The sequence below is a fragment of the Rhinoraja longicauda genome, chromosome 14 (genome assembly GCF_053455715.1).
Source record: "Rhinoraja longicauda isolate Sanriku21f chromosome 14, sRhiLon1.1, whole genome shotgun sequence".
NCBI classification, from domain to species: Eukaryota; Metazoa; Chordata; class Chondrichthyes; order Rajiformes; family Arhynchobatidae; genus Rhinoraja; species Rhinoraja longicauda.
Genome location: NC_135966.1, coordinates 47,480,521 through 47,498,451, shown reverse-complemented (window position 1 = coordinate 47,498,451; position 17,931 = coordinate 47,480,521). Strand labels below are relative to the sequence as shown.

Here is a 17,931-nt window from a genome sequence, read left to right as displayed (position 1 = left end):
CTGCATCAGGAACTTAAATAGAGAGGATGGGTATCCTGCTGCAAGTGACTCACCTCTGACATCCCTAAGCTTTTACACTATTCACATGGTACAAATTAAGAATTAAATCCAATATTCTCCATTTGTCTGAAGTAGGTTATTCAACATTCAAGCAGTTCAACGCCATCTAGACAGCATAACTCACATTAATGAACCATATCGAACACTCTGAACATTCACTCTTCATCATTATCTTTGGACAAGGGGAGGCCATCCACAAAATGCCTGCAAATACTTACCAAGATTACTCCCACACCTCCTAAACTCACTATCTCTTTCATTGCGAAGGTAAGAGCAGCAAGGACATGGGAGCATTACCCACCTGCCAAGTCACGCACCATCATGACTTGGAAACATCACTGTGTTTAAATATTGGAGTTCCCTCCCCAATAACATTGTAGGAGTACCATCAGCAGTTCACGTATCCTCACTTTAATGGCATATTATAATTTCATGCTGGCCATGGCAGCACTGTCTGCACCCCGAGATTTTTTTTTAATAAAGGCCATAGATTTCAACCTGGCATTTTAAACTTCGCGGGAATTTGAATATGCACACAAATTAAAGTTCCCCACTTTTATTTCTAAAAAAATCATTCTCCTCAGATCAGGCCACCTATCTGTGTTACATAATTCAAAGCTAAGAGATTTGGCAAAGCAGACGATTTCTTACATTTACTTGCCAGTTCAGTAAATTAATATCGAATGTTTACCTCACGTTACGGGATTCATACACAAATTAAAAATACCCCCAGATTATTAAAAATATGGAGTTTTTCTTGACTCCACCCTGAATATGGAATGCAAAACTTGTTTAGTGATGACCTTTGTCACTTTGTAACACTACATTCACAGCAACTTCAAAACAGGAAGGACCAGTTTACCTAACAAATCTGATATGGTTAAAACAAACCTTTGAAATATGGGCACGCCTTGCCACAGGAGAGGGAAAAGAGCTCGCAAATCATATCTATGTCATAATACTTTGCTGTAGCAACACCACATCTCCAAAAATGAGAATTATTTACATAGTGTGGTTTAGAACATGTAATAAATAGCAACAAGCAGAAATCAAATCAACAGCAATTTATTCTAATAAGTATTCTATCCCTTGCAACCAAAAGCAGCTTTAACATGCATTAAAGTGTTTTTCGCTGTTTCCTTTAATTTTCCAACTTCACCTTAGTGGGTGTTCTACCAGTGCTGATAGTGAAGGTGGTTGTCAAAAATTGCGGCAGGAACTTGATCAGTTGGGCGAAGGAATGGTTGATGGAATTTACTACTGAGAAATGTGAGGTGTTGCATTTTGGGAAGACTAACATGGGCAGGACCTACTATGATTGGTAGGGCTCTGGGGTGCGTTGCAGAGTAGAGGGATCTAGGAGTGCGGGTAGAAACTTTGTTGAAAGTGGCACCACAGGTAGATAGGGTGGTCAAAAAGGCATTTGGCACATTGGCCCTCATGAGTAATAGTATAGAGGTTGGAAGGTCATGTTGTAGTTGTATAAGATATTGGTGAGGCCGATGAATTGTGTTCAGTTCTGGGCACCATGTTATAGGAAAGACATTGTCAAGCTGGAAAGGGAAGATTTACGAGGATATTTCCAGGACTCAAGGGCTAAAGCTTTAGGGAGAGGTTGAACAGGTGAGGACTCTTTTCCTTGGAGCAAAAAGCAATAAGGGGGTCAGGATCCAGGATGCACCTATGCATTGCAAAAGTGGACAGGATCCAGTTTTTATTCTTCCAAAGTTTGTTTATAGAGGTGTACAAAATCATGAGAGGAATACATCAGGTAGACGCACAGAATCTCTTGCCCAGAGTAGGAGAATCGAGAACAAGAGGACATAGGTTTAAGGTTGCCAGATGAGATAGTTGAGGCAGGTACTTTCATAACTTTTAAGAAACATTTAGACAAGTACATGGATAGGACAGGTTTAGAGGGATGTGGCCCAAATGCAGGCAGATGGGACTATTGTAGATGGGACATGTTGTTCAGTGTGAGCAAGTTGGGCCGAAGTGCCTGTTCCTACACTGTATGACTATGACCTTTCCTGGTGCTCTTTCCTCACTATTAATTACTGTCTGCTACATTCTTTACACATGAAGCAGAAGCCCAATTACTTCTTTATGCATAGAGTTCCAGGAGCTGTTGTTATGAACAAAGACAATACCATCCTTAGTCGCTCATCACAATTTCAACGATCAGTTTATCTCCTCCAAATCAAACAATTCATGAACAGATAAGCGGGAGAAACCATTTTTGTTAAATCAGAAAAGATGTTCATACGGCTCACATTTGTTTTCCCAATGACAAAACCGTTCCAGCTAAACAACTTGCTGCTCAGCAATGAAGTGAAACAAATCTTCATTTGAAATGAAAATCTGAGAGATGTACATGCATAATCCAGATAACTACTGGAATGTGAGCATATGCATGGTAGGTGCTAGAATATGGTACCTCTACCTGGAAACAGGCTGATAAGTCCCAGTGGACAGGATTCAGTTTTTGTTCTTGCAAAGTTTATGAGCATTGACATTTTAAGCAAAATCTACGAAACTTTGATACATGCAAAAGCATGCCTGAGGAACTGGAATCACAAAAGATCTCAGCAATGCTCAAATCCCAGTCTTGCTAAAATTTATTTAATTCACAGATTAATTTGTCAAAACCTATCAAACCTGATTCCTAACTATTTGCCTACATGCAAATTGTAAATCCCACATCATTTATTTAAGATGACCTTCAAAAAGTGTTTTGTTTCTCAATGTCACACATGGTCATCTCCATGCACCATGGCATGGCCATACCACTGTCAATGTCAACAAAGGTGACTGATGTTAAAAACAAGAAATAGAAAGTATATTCTAAAGCAGACACAGGAATAAAAATAGCTCACCACCCCCCAGCCCCCAAAATGGATGGAAAGGTGAAGATAATTAATACATTTTAAAGTTAGCTTAGTGTCTGAATATTTTAGATAATTCCATACAGTCTGCATAAAATAAGAACTAGACAATTACAACAAGCCTCAACACCAGCACAAACGAAATTGAGGACATTTCTGCAAATTCCAGGTGCATGATATATTTGAATACCAAAAACTGTGGTACAAGAGCCTATGAAATATGAAAATAATTTGGTAGCTAAAAGCACAATAGCTCCCAACTGGCTGTAACTTTCAGAAAAGGGTTTAAAGAAGTTGCTTTGAGCGAAGAACTACAAATTCCTATTTGAATATAAAACTAGGGATGACGGTCAGTATTATTAATCTATAAATACCATGGATTTAGGAAGCTGTTTAAAAAAAATCGCGAAAACAGAGTTCGACTGTCCGGCTAAACTAAGCGTTATGGGAGGGAGAAAAAGAATATTTAGAGAACTGCATGTCATCAAGACGTCCCACAATATTGAATTGTTTTTAAGGCCTTGTTTGGTAAACGGGCAATTTGCATAACACATGGTTATAAATATTGACCAGGACTTCCTGCGATTCTGCTCAAAGACAAACGAGAAGAATTTTGCGTCAAATTTGTACCCCGAAGGGGATTGTTTGCGTTCCAGTTGAGCAACTCTAGGTCCGAGGGATGCCACCTCCGACAGTCCCTCTGCGTGGCACATATGTCAGCCTGGGGGACGTAGACACAAAATGCTGGAGTAAATGCTGGAACAGGCAGCATCTCTGGAGGGAGGAAATGGGTGATGTTTTGGGTCGAGACCCTACTTCAGTCTATGATGTTGAACTGAGACCTTTCACACCTTTACCCTTCCATATCTCTAGCTTCCGTCTCCCAGCCTGAAGAAGGGTCTCAAACCCAAATGTCACCCATTCCTTCTCTCCAGAGATGCTGCCTGTCCCGCTGAGTTACTCCAGCATTTTGTGTGTCTATCTTCGGTTTAAACCAGCATCTGCAGTTCCTTCCTACACATTTAGCCGGGGTTGGGGGGTGGGGGGGACGTGCTGGTTTTTGGGCAGAGGCAGATTCACGCTCGCCTGGCCCAGGCTGACACTTTCTGACACTTTAACCACGGCGAGTGGCAATCACTCCATAGCGGATGGATGCTCAAGGCAGGGGAGCCGGGGTCGCGGGTCAAAGTTGCCCGGTGACTGTATGGGGGAAGTGGGCGAGGCGTGTTCGGCTGCCACTCGGCTGATGACAGTGTGGGTCGGCGCCGGGGTTGCCACTGAGGACTGCCTGCCCGGGGCCCGGGGCCCGGGGCCCAGCCAGCCAGGGCCTGCCTGCCTGCCTCGGCTCCGCCGCCCGCACCAAGACCAAAGATCGTCTACTCACGCCTTGTCCACCAGCTCCCGCATCTTCCACATGTTCAACATCTTGTCGTTCCACCAACCCCTGCCCCAACGTCCGGCGTTATATTCACTCGGGGCACGCCCGCCAGCACCTCACCGCCCCGCCGCCGCCAAACTCCAGCGCTCGTACAAAGTGAAGCGGACGAGCGGCGGCCCAGGAGTTGCTCAACAACAAGACAAGGCCCCGACCTGCCGGTTACCAGCCAACCGTACACGTCAGCGCGTCACGCACGGCGCTGGCTGGCCGCCGCGTCACTCCGCCACAAAGCGCCATTGCTGCGCAACGGCCGCCCGGCGCGCGCTGCACCCTGGGAGATGCAGTTCCCCTCCCCCTCGACGCCCATGTTAAACACTGAGATTGCCGCGGACACAACTACAAGTTCCAACAACCGCCCGTCGCACGCTGCACCCTGGGTGATGTAGTTTAAGGCCCCCCACCTCTCGACGTCCATATTAAACACTCAGCTTGTCCGCAGATAAAACTCCGTCCCAGGGGCCAACCGTCCAGATTTGCACCCTGGGAGATGTAGTTAACTAGCACCTCGACGACCATATTAAACACTGAGACTGCCCACAGATAAAACTACAAGTTCCAACAACCACCCCGCTCCCTTTTAGCGTCTGCTCCTTGGACGGTAGTAGGAAAACAAGGAGCGTTGATGTAGCTGGAAACTTTTTAATGTTCGAAATGTTCCACTTTTTAATGTGGTTTCATTCAAAGCTCCAACAAGAGTAAGTTCCCAGTTAAATTCCAACAGTGAAGTTGTACGTTGATAGTATGTTTCATAACCTCAGGACGTCCCAAAGTCATTCACAGCCAATTTTATTACTTGTGAAGTGTCGTCACGATCGTAGTAAACGTGGCAGCCAAGTAACTCATGCCAGCCTCCACATGTTGCATTGGCCAAAGATTTGTTCCCCATTAGTCAAAAATCCAATTACCACAGATGTCGATAATCTGACGTTAAATATGAAAATTCTCAAAACATTTTGCTGGTCAACAGCATCTGTAGAAAGAGAAACTGAAGGTTTCAATTCAAGATCTTTCCTGGCTCAGAGCAGGGTTAGATATGAGATTAAAATATTTTAAAACTTTTTTTAATGATGGGATGTGTAGACACAAAAGAACAGCATGTGCTGGTTTCGTGAAGACTCCACTCTAAAGAAGGATCCCGACGTGAAACGTCGCCTATCCATATTCTCCAGAGATGCTGCCTGACCTACCAGGTACTCCAGCACTTTGTGTCTTTTAATGCTGGAAGATTGTATTTAAATCACTGAAAGTTGACATGCAGACATTGTACACACAGGAAAGTAAATAGCTTAGACACAAAAAACTGGAGTAACTCAGTGGGGCAGGCAGCATCTCTGGAGAGAAGGAATGGGTGATGTTTTGGGTCGAGACTTCTTCAGACTGGTTAGGGATAAAGGAATCTTGTATCTCGCAGTCATCACCTCCGAAGAGTCCAACAGGGACTACTGGAAATTGACGAGAGTGGGTTTGGTCCAGCGTGGGCTTAGCCGTCTGTGGACCTGGATGGAAGTCTTGAAGTAGGTGAACATGTCAACAGAGGATGGTGGGAGGGCATTCCAGAGGGAAATTGCTTCAGGGAAAAAAGACTGGATGTGGGGAGTAGATGTGTTGTTGAACTACAAGTTGCTTGTTATGGCTTCTTCTGGATCTTGTTGTTTTCTCTTTGGCGTGTAAGTCAGCGTCGAGGTCGATGTCCTTATTGATGATCTTGTGAGAAGGGTAGTCAATCTGGCATCTGGTTTCAAGGGAGTCCCAGTTTAAGTCGGTGAGCATTTTGGTTACACTGGATTGTCCTCTGACCAGGCTGCTCTTCGTTGAACATTTTGAAGAACATCATTATTTTTCTTAGTACCGGGGTTCCAAGCAGCGGAGGTATACTCCAAGTGCGGTTGGACTGTTGTTTGGTACAATTTTTTTTAACAGTTTTGGAACAATGGTGGAAGTTTCTCTGGACGAAGTTGAGCTTCTTCGTGGCTTTGTTTGCAGCATAATGTGACTGCTTATCAGGTTGTTTTGCATAAAGACCGAGACATTTGTCTTCAGTGACTTCCTGTAAGGTTTTGCCAAGCATTGAATACTTTCTCCTCTTCCCCAGCTAGCCTCTCCTGCGGGATACCACAAGGCTCCATCCTAGGCCCCATTCTCTTCTCTCTGTACATGCTCCCCCTCGGCCAAATCATTCAAAGGCACGGCAATTCTTTCCACTGCTATGCTGATGACACGCAGCTTAATCTCCCCCTGAAACCCAACAACCGGTCAAATTTAATCAGCCTCATGCACTGCCTTGAGGACATAAAATGTTGGATGGCACAGAACTTCCTTCAGTTAAACGAGAGCAAGTCTGAGGTCATCCTATTCGGCCCCCCAAACTCCATCAAAATGATAACAGGCAGCCTTGGAAGCCTATCCTCCCTAGTCAAACCACATGTCAAAAACCTTGGCGTGATATTTGACTCCGCTTTTAAGTTTGACAAGCAAGTCAACTCTGTGGTAAAAGCCAGTTTCTTCCAGCTTCGTACCATAGCTAAAATCAAACCATTCCTCCAATTTGACGATCTAGAAAAAATCATCCACACATTTATTTCCTCCCGCCTGGACTACTGCAACTCCCTATACACTGGGATCAGCCAATCATCCCTGTCCCGCCTGCAATTGGTCCAAAATGCCGCAAGACATTTTGCGAGACTCCTGACGGTACCCGTAAAAGGATTCACATCACCCCGATTCTGGCCTGTCCACTGGCTCCCAGTATGGTACAGAATCGATTTCAAGCTCCTCCTATTCGCATACAAAGTCCTAAACGGGCTTGCCCCCCCATATCAAAAATCTTCTAACCCACCACTCAATCTCCAGGTCCCTCAGGTCGGTCGACTTGGGGCTACTGACTATCCCGTGGTCTAGGCTTAAGCTCAGGGGTGACCGCGCTTTTGCGGTTGCAGCTCCTAGACTGTGGAAAAGCATCCCACTCCCCATCAGAACTGCCCCCTCCATCGACTCCTTTAAGTCCAGGCTCAAAACCTACTTCTATTCCCTAGCGTTTGAGGCCCTCTGAGTGGGAGCTGCAAACTGTTTATGTATGTGTTGTTAGGTTTGTGTGCTATTGTATGTTCTTTTTTAGTACCTGCACTGATGTACAGCACTTTGGTCAACATGACTTGTGTTTAAACGTGCTATACAAATAAAATTAACTTGACTTGATTTGCCGATCCTGGTTTACGTTTCCTGGACACCCTATTACTTTACATTTTACGCATTAAAACTCATGCCCCATTCTTTGGACCAGTTAACAAGGCTTGTGAGGTCAGACTGAAGAGAAGTTTCATCCTTTTGAGAATCGATGGCTTTATATATGATGCAGTCATCTGCAAACAGTCTTGTGGTAGATTTAACAATGAATAGGATAAAATGGTGCGGGCCCAATACAGTGCCCTGAGGGACACCACTCAGGGCTGGTTTCCATGTTGATGCACAAACGTTGACTATAACCCTCTGGAGACGATCAGTGAGAAAAGCTTTAATCCACAGAGATGTTTCGTTCCTAATACCGTAATACTTAAGCTTCAGCAGTAAGCGTTGGTGGGGCACAACATCAAACGCCTTACTGAAGTCCATGATGGCGATGTCAGTCGTCTGGTGATTATTATGGTTTGAAGTCAAGTCGTGAAGAGTTGCAATTAATTGTTTATCACAAGATTTGGATTTTCTAAAACCATGTTGAGCATCAGTGAGAGTGTTTTGTGAACGCAGGAATTTCATAATCTGGCTGTCAATGATGTGTTCCATTAGTTTACAACAGACGCACGTCCATGAAATGGGACGGTCGTTAACGAGAGATATAGCCGGTGATGTGGAGAGATAAAGGACAATGAATGGATATGCAGGGTGTAATGTTGGGTGATAATGAGAAGTTAGTGCGAATTCGGTGGGGGAGGGATTCAGAGAGAGGAGGAATGCCGGGGCTACCTGAAGTGAGAGAAATCAAGTCTCATACCACTGGGCTGTAAGCTGCCCAAGCGAAATATGAGATGCTGTTCTTCCAATTTGCGTTTAGCCTCACTCTGACAATGGAGGAGACCGAGAACAGAAAGGTCTGTGTAGGAATGGGAAGGAGAATTAAAGTGTTCAGCAACCGGGAGATCAGGTTGGTTCACGCGACCTGAGCGAAGGTGTTCAATGAAACGATCGCCCAGTCTGCGTTTGGTCTCGCCGATGTATTAGAATCCACATCTTGAACAAAGGACACAGTAGATGAAGTTGGAGGAGGTGCAGGTGATTCCGTTGGAGGTGGCGCAAATAAAGTAAATAGCTTTATGCCTTTCAAGGCCAGAGGGGTTCAGTAGAAAAGTCAAGACGCCTTACATGGGTATGGGTCATGCTGGGATGACATCTGGAATGTTATGGGTAGCTCTGGACTTGTCTCCTCACAGCTCTGAAACCCAGACCTGAGGAAAGATGTGCTGATATGCAGGTTCATCAAATTGGTGAACAAGGGTCTCGACCCGAAACGTCACCCATTCCTTCTCTCCCGAGATGCTGCCTAAGTTACTCCAGCATTTTGTGTCTACCTTCAACAAATTGATTTCCGGAGTGGGAGGTTGTTGTGTTTGATAAATCGCTGGATTCAGATAACAGTTTTGATTCACAGTAATTTTTTACACGACTAAATAAGGCTCATACACTCACTTACCCCCCGGAATATCCCCCAATGCACTCTCAAGACCCGAGTGCACAGCAGAGCAAGCTAATCACAAAAAAATTGCCCTGCACATCTTTAAACCTTCCCCTTCTGACTTTGAAGCTATGATCTCTAATATTTGACCTCAAGATCTGTAGCACATCATTGTCATTGAGGGTCTTGACTAATATCTCGTGTGTCTGGCATCAACCATCATGAAGTGGTTCGAGAGGCTGGCAGTGGCACACAATAACTTCAGCCTTCCAGACAGCCTTGCATGTCTGACCATGGCACATGCCATCTCCCTGGCCCTACACTTACCTCTGGAACATCTAGATAACAAGGATACCAACATCAGGCACCTATTTATTTACTATAGCTCTGCCTTCAACACCTTAATCCCACACAAACCAATCTCGAAGCTCCTTGACTTAGAAGTCAACACCCCCTTCTGCCTCTGGATTCTTGACTACCTGACACATAGGGTGAAAAAAGGCAACAAAATATCCTCCAGGACAATTCTCAACACTGATGCCCTGTAGGAATGGGTTCTCAGCCCCTTACAAGAGTCGCTACACACTCACAATTGTGCGGCCACATCCTACTCAAACTCCATTTAGAAGTTGTATAAGAAAATAACTGCAGATGCTGGTACAAATCAAAAATATTTATTCACAAAATGCTGGAGTAACTCAGCAGATCAGGCAGCATCTCGGGAGAGAAGGAATGGGTTTGCAGATAGCACAGCAATAGTGGGCTGGATCACGAACAATGACAAAATGGAGTATCGGAAGGAGATAGAGAGCTCATAAATAGAAAGCAAGCAGGGAAGAACTTAGTAACATGGTGGCAAAACAACAACCTCTTCCTCAATGCCAACAAGATGTAGGAGCTAGTTATTGACTTCAGGAAGCACGGTGTAGTATATGCTCCAATCAGCTCCAATGGTGCCGGTGAAGATGGTTGACAGGTTCAATTTTCAAGGCATAAATATCACGAAATATTATGCCCTGGACCAACATTGAAGCTACGGCAAAGAAGAACAGCAACATCTCTACTTCCTCAGGAACTGAAGGAAATTTGGCATGTCTTTAATGATCACATTGAATGGCGGTTCTGGCTCGAAGGGCCGAATGGCCTACTCCTGCACCTATTGTCTATTGTAAACCATATTCTGAATTCTGGTATCACTTTCCTTGCACTACCTGTTGTACTTGCATATGGCATGATGGTATCCATGTACAGTATGATCTGATTTAATGGGATACAATACATACAAAAGCTTTTCTCTGTATCGTGGTACACGTGATAAAAATGATAATAAATAAATTTTAGTATACCCCACACAGATCTTATTCTCCTCTTCATCCTTCTCCTTGGTGAATTACCGATGAAAAATACTCATTGAGTACCTCACGTACATCCGCTGACTTCAAGAATAAATTATTTTTATCCTTGAGCGTTCCTACCTTCTTCCTCTTGTTTTTAATGTACATCTTTCCTTTACTCTCTTTAACCTGGCTAGCCAATGACATTTCCTGGCACTTGATGGCCCTTTGAATTGCTGGCTTGAGTTCTTTCCTGCTTGCTTTCTATTCATCAACTGTCTTGTGTGATTTCTTCCTAGCATTTTTGATCAAATTTACAACCTCTCTGGTCATCCAAGGTTCCATAACTTGTCATCCCAGTCCCTCCTTTTTGCTAGAACATGCCAGTCCTGAACTCTGATCAGTTAGTCTTTAAACAACTCATACATATCAGATGTGGAGTTACCCAATAATAGCTGGTCTCAATTTACTCTCCTGGACCCCTGTCAAATAATGTTGTGATTTGTCTTACCCCAATTTAGTGATTTCCTCAAGGTCCAGATATATCCTTATTCCTAATTATCTTAAATTACAACCTAATTCTGCATTTATTTTGAATTAAGGAATGAATATACAGTAGATAAGGGTTACTCCCCTGCCCTTCTTTGACAGTCAGGCTTCCATTTGCATGGTGGTTATGTCCTTGAAAAACAATGTGCAAATATAAAATGTGTTAAAATAGATCACAAAAGTCTATGGGAAATATAGGTTTATGTTCTAAACTCATGAGGAAAATTCCCCAATTCCTGTCTACGGGTGCTGTCTGTAAGGAATTTGTACGTTCTCCCTATGACCAGTCTGAAGAAGGGTCTCGACCCGAAACGTCACCCAATCCTTCTCTCCATCTTTGGTTTAAAGCAGCATCTGCAGTTCCTTCCCATACAAGTCATAGGTAGATATAAGTGAGGGGTTTTAATTGGCAGAGGGGTGGGCAAAGGCTAGAGATACCTTCGATTTAAACCAGCATCTGCTGTTCTTTCCTACACTCCCTATGACCACGTTTGTTCTCTCCGGGTGGTCTGGTTTCCATCCACACTCCAAAGACGTGCAGGTTTGTAGGTAAATTGGCCTCGATAAGTTGTCAAATTGTCCCTAAAAATGACCCCAAGTGTGTAGATTTGTTTATGGGGTGATTGGTGGTCAGCGTGGACTCAGTGGGCCTAAGAACCTGTTTCTGTGCTGTATCTCTAAAGTCTAAAGTAAAGTACATTCTTTCCTCTGGCTTCACAATTTGCAACTCTTTAGTCCATTTGTCACACCTTTTGCTTTAATCTCTAGCCCTTGTTTCAACCATCTGCCTAACAAAAAAATCCCTGGCCTATCCCTATGTCCACCTGGTACCTGCCATGCTTGATTCTGTCTCTGAGACGATAACTGGTGTGGAATGGAGCTTGTGTTGGTAAAGTAAAGATGGATGATATCTTTTTTTTCCTATAATCTGCTTGAATTGGGAAACTTCCAAGCAAAGAGCTGGGGCACCCTCAAGATCTTTCTTGAATTTCAAGCTGTGTTCTGTGAATGGTTCTTGCAAAAATAGAAGTCTCTAAATGTATTGGCCAATCAAAAACCTTTTATCAAAGCTCTTTATTATATCTGTAACTACAGTGGCACTCTGGTTCCTGGTCAGTGGGGCTGGTCCAGCTCTTCCTCGTTGAGTCTCAGTGATGGGAGTCTGGAGTAGCTCCTCTGTCTCCATTATCTAGAGATCATCAATCCTCCCTTCCAACGAAATGACCCAGCTTTGTATTCTTCAGCATCCATGTGTTGCTCTTCCAATAAACCAGAATAATCATTCAGTGCCGTAAGTCAACAATTCTTACCATAGGCATTGATAATGAAAGGCTTTCTTTTACCAGAGACCCTTCTATATTTGTAATGTGGCATCATCGTTATACCACATGGTCAGTGTAAGCCTCAGTCACAGATGGTAAACACTCTTCCGAAGTGAGCACATCCAAAGTTTCTACTTTTTTTCTGCTTCTTCATATTTAACTATCACTTTTCAAGAGTAAAGAGCGATTCATTGTCACATGTACCGACACCAGAACAATGACATTCTTACATGCAGCAGGTTGACAGGTTCATAAAGGCAATACATCCCGTCAAGCAATATCGTCATTTAAAAAAATATGGACAAACGCCCATTGAGCCATGCTGCCGGACTACAAACAACTGTCAGACCGTGGCCTGTCGACGGGAGCCACATCCAAACTCGGCCCCGAGCCGCCGGCATCGACAAACATGGGACCGCACGGACGGTTGCCAAAGGCCGCCAGGATTTGAGTAACGGAGTATAGGAGTAAAGAGGTCCTTCTGCAGTTGTATAGGGCCCTGGTGAGACCACATCTGGAGTATTGTGAGCGGTTTTGGTCTCCTAATTTGAGGAAGGACATCCTTGCTATTGAGGCAGTGCAGCATAGGTTCACCAGGATGGCGGGACTGTCATATGAGGAAAGATTGGAAAGACTGGGCTTGTATTCACTGGAGTTTAGAAATTATGAGAGGGGATCTTATAGAGGCGTCTAAAATTATAAAAGGACTAGACAAGCTAGATGCAGGAAAAATGTTCCCAATGTTTGGGGAGGGGGGGGGGTTAGAACCAGGGCCCACAGTCTAAGAATAAAGGGGAGGCCATTTTAAACTGAGGTGAGAAGGAACTTTTTCACCCATAGTTGTGAATTTGTGGAATTCTCTGCCACAGAAGGCAGTGGAGGCAAATTCACTGGATGAATTTAAAAGAGAGTTAGAGAGTTAGCCTCCAACCACAATAACCTGGCCGCGGGAGAAGACGGCAGGAGAAGGGAAAGACATTGTGGCCTTCCATCACAGTGAGGAGAGGACTGGAGGAGACTCACTGTGATGGATGTTTCTTTGATGGATGTTTCTTTTTTTGTGTGTTTTTGGGGTTGTGTAATTTTAATGCCTATTTAATGCTTTTATTGTTGGACTGTGGGTGACTGAATTTCGTCCAATATTGGATGACAAATAGAGCTATCTTGAATCTTGAATCTCTTGATAGAGCTCTCGGGGCTAGCGGAATCAAGGGATATGGGGAGAAGGCAGGCACTGGTTACTGATTGTAGATGATCAGCCAAGATCACAATGAATGGCAGTGCTGGCTCGAAGGGCCAAATGACCTCCTCCTGCACTTATTTTCTATGTTTCTATGTGGCCGGCTACAGAACCCACCTGGAGTGGGTCCGAGGCTCATCTCCCACTCGCCCCCGGTGACCGGAAACTGAATGAGGAGAGAGTTGGAGAAAGGATCCGTTAGAGGAGGATCAGGGGACCAGCTGCGGGGGGTGCCCGGGCACAAAGGCTGAAGGATTGGGGAGGAGAGGGACAACTCGTTGGCGAGCCGCAAGAGGGGGAGAGCCTGCCAGGCAGGACCGCCGGGAACAAAGAGGGACCCAGCGAAGGAGGGGGCACTGAGAACAAGAAAGGACCTGATGGGGAGGGGGGACATCGAGAACAAAGAGGGACCCAACGAAGGAGGGGGCACTGGGAACAAGAAAATACCTGATTGGGGGGGGGGGACATCGAGAACAAAGAGGAACCCGTCAGGTGGAGAGAGGCCTCCAAGAACAAGGAGGAACCATTGCGACTCTAATGGGTACTTTAAGTGTAAGAAAATAACTGCAGATGCTAGTACAAATCGAAGGTATTTATTTCACAAAATGTTGGAGTAACTCAGCAGGTCAGGCAGCATCTCAGGAGAGAAGGAATGGGTGACGTTTCGGGCCGAGACCCTTCTTCAGACTAATGGGTACTTTTGTAACATTGTTGGTGTCAGACTCTTTGCGTACTTTGTGTATTGTACGCAAAATCAAATAATTTCACTGTTCCTAGGTACATGTGATAATAAAATATAATTGAAACATTGAAAATTCAATAAATTAATAACTGGAATATGGTAATAATTTGTGCTACTTCACTCAATTTCCTGTTCAAGCTCATTTCCTACACCAATTATGAGTGATACGACAGCAAGTAAATACAAGAAAACCACATTATCTTCTTGAGACTGTATTTGGTCACATACTGAGAAGCAGTGTGAGTTCAGGATGGCAGGAAATACCAGCTGATTCTAAACGTGTCAACACATTTATTAGCGGTTTTACTACTGAGGCATTCATTGTCAGCAAGAAAATGGTGAGAGAGAGAGAGAGCACTGGTAGTTCTTGAAGATTCAGAATTTTTGCAAGATATTGGAGCAACTTTTACAGAGAACATAGAACAGTACTGTACAAGAATAGGCCCAAGATTGACACAAAGTGCTGGAGTAACTCAGCGGGAAAGGCAGCATCTCTGGATAGAAGGAATGGGTGGATGTTTCAGGTTGAGACCCTTCTTCAGACTGAATCAGGGGAGAGGGAGATACAGAGATAAGGAAATGTAAGGTGTGAAAATGAAACAGAGGGGATGCAGTTCAAGGGAAATGTGGAATAGATCATTGTTAGCTAGGAGAAGGTAACAACAATGCAAACAGAGATAAAATGTAAATGAGGACAATCAGACTAGTCGGACAACTGGGAAGGGGAAGGGGGAGGGATGGAGAGAGAGGGAAGGCAAAGGTTGCTTGAAGTTAGAGAAGTCAATATTCATATCGCTGGGCTGTAAGCTGCCCGTGAAATATGAGGTGTTGTTCCTCCAATTTGTGCTGGGACTCACTCTGACAATGGAGGATGCCCAGACCAGAAAGGTCAGTGTGGGAATGGGAGGGGGAATTAAAGTGTTTAGTCTTCCTTTTTGAAATTTTAATTTCTTTGTCTTCCTGGCTCTACATACTTCCTTTCCACTCTCCCTGCAACTGAAGGCCATTTTTTTCTTTAACTTTTCCCAGTTCTGATAAAAGGTTTTTGGTCTGAAACATTAACTCTTTCTCAACAGATGTGTCTTGACAAGTCAAGTACTTCCAATTTTATTTTATTTTAAAGTTCCAGGATCTGCAATAATATGTTGATTTAGTAAAATGTAATTCCACACATGTACAGTAGGTGTGTTCCCTATATATTTACCAAAGGCACAGGCAATATGAATTGGATAGCATTGTAATGAATCCAAAGCGTCTCCGAGTTTAGGCCATTTAATCAAAATGGTTACCAAGGGTGGAACGACAGTTTATTGCTGTGTTCAAATAATATAAAATTGTTTTGGAAGCATTATGTAAATTTGTGTTTGGAGGACCTATATCAACATGAGTAGAGCAATTAAAATAGCCAACAATGACAACTTCCTCCAAAATCTAATGGACAAGCTGATTAAAGTGTTGGTTAAAACACAAGTGAGTTTTTTGCATATATAACATAACTAGACCAAACATTGGGCCCAAACCTCTCCTGCATTGGTGCAGCACCCTCTACTCTCCCCCTCCCTCCCCCTCCCCAACCCCCTCCTCCCCCCTCCCCCTCCCCTTTCCCCCTCCCCTTCCCCCCTCCCCTCCCTCCCCTCCCCTTCACTCCCCAGCACCCTCTCCCCCCCTGCCCCCCTCCCTCCCCCTCCTCTCCCCTCTCCACTCCCCAGCACCCTCTCCTCTCCCACTTCCCAATCCCTCCACCCCCCTTCCCTCCTCCCCTCCCCCCTTCCCCTCTCCCCCACTCCATCCTCCACAACCCCTCTTATCCTCCCCTTCCCTCCCTCCTTCCCCCCCTTCCTCCCTCCACCCCTCCCTCCCTCCACCCCGTTCCCTCCACCCCGTTCCCTCCCCCCTTCTTCCCTAACAGATAGATTTAAACTTTAAAATGTGAATAACTTAAAAAATATAACACCGATTTCAATGAAATTTCTTCCATTAGCACCAAAGGTACAACGGTGAGAAAGGCGGGCCTAAAATGGTCACGCTATCGTGTACCGTTTTGGCGGTAGTTCAGGAACAAACAAACAAGAGTTTTAGTATCTAGATTACAATTCATAGCTTCATTGTCCCCAAAGCCCCCCAATCCATGAGCAGGATGGAAACCAGTGTGTGAATCCCACATCGCCAGCACTGTGGCTCCAGTTACATTTTGCGACGAATGGGCCATTTTTGCCCACATCCCTGACACCAGTCTACGAAAAATGCACTAAAGATAGACACCAAATGCTGGAGTAACCCAGCGGGACAGGCAGTATCCCTGGAGAGAAGGAATGGGTGACGTTTCGGATCGAGACCCTTCTTCAGACCGAAAGTCAGGGGAGAGGGAGACTAGAGATATGGAAGTGGAAGGTGTGAAAATGACAGATCAAAGCAGACGATGCTCAAGGAATGTAGAATGGTTAAGTGTTAGCTGAGGGGAAGGTCATAATGAGACCATACAATCAGTAAAAGTAATCAGGAGGACAGTGAAACTAGCCAGAGACCTAGGGTGGGGGTGGAACGGATGAGAGAGGACTTGAAGATAAAGAAATCAATATTCATACCGCTGGGCATGCGCTGGGCCTCACTATGACAGTGGAGGGGGCCCAGGACAGAAAGGTCAGTGTGGGAATGGGAGGCGGGTGATCATATAGGTCTAGGCGGACTGAACGGAGGTGTTCAGCGAAACGATCACCGGGCCTGCGCATGGTCTTGTCGATATATAGGAGTCCATACCTGGAACAGCAGATACAGTAGATGAGGTTGGAGGAGGTGCAAGTGAATGCACTCTTCTCTCGGCTCTGTCCACAGAATGGGGGTTGCCAGGATGACACAGAAAGTGCTTCAAGGATGTTGTGAAAGCAACCTTGTAAAACATGTCACGTTACCATTGAGTCATGGAGAACCCTAGATCGAGAAGAGTGAAAACCTGGAAAGTTAACTACGTTGAGTCTCTTTAGGAGCAATGAAAAGCCAAGCAAAAAAAATGGAAGGAGAGCTAACAACACAGTCATCCACTTGCTGCCCAGCTGGGGCAGAGTCTGCATTGGTTATGTCAGCTGCCTAGGAAACCAGAGAACTGGAATGGGAGCAAATTGTCATTGATCGTGAGGAATTGGTTAAGAGGAAGAAGACTTTGAAGTTCTTTATTATATGCAAAGGATTTTGAGGAGTTCCTCTCCAGTGTAATAACGATTTTGATGCAATTTTTTTTTGCACATATAAATGGCTTATGGATATGAATTCTGGGTTGAGCTATTACTTTTCAGATTTAGGAGAAGGACAGATGGTTACCGAATGAAACTTACCGATTAGTGAAAGGCTTGGATAGAGTGGATGTGGAGATGTTTCCACTAGTGGGAGAGTCTAGGACCAGAGGTCATAGCCTCAGAATTAAAGAACATTCCTTTAGAAGGAGATGAAGAATTTCTTTGGAAGGCTGTGGAGGCCAAGTCAATGGATATTTTTAAGGCAGAGATAGATTCTTATTTAGTATGGGTGTCAGAGGTTATGGGGAGAAGGCAGGAGAATTGGGTTAGGAGGGAGAGATAGATCAGCCATGAATGGTGGAATAGACTTGGTGGGCTGAATGGCTTAATTCTGCTCCTTTCTCTTATGACCTTATGGTTTTTGAGTTATCCATGTCCTCCAAAGATGCTGTCCGACTCGCTGAG

The 17,931-nt window shown here is 44.6% G+C and overlaps 1 protein-coding gene across 2 annotated transcripts in view; it reads right to left on the bottom strand.

Moving 5' to 3' along the window:
* Positions 1 to 4,564, bottom strand: part of LOC144600249 (clathrin interactor 1-like) — a 132,876-nt gene extending 128,312 nt beyond the window's left edge. For both annotated transcript variants that reach the window (XM_078411807.1, XM_078411808.1), the window contains exon 1: positions 4,330 to 4,564. In XM_078411807.1, the coding sequence (XP_078267933.1) occupies positions 4,330 to 4,370 (41 nt within the window). In that variant the 5' untranslated portion in view covers positions 4,371 to 4,564. The remainder of the gene's footprint in view (positions 1 to 4,329) is intronic.
* Between the last annotated feature and the right edge of the window lie 13,367 nt (positions 4,565 to 17,931).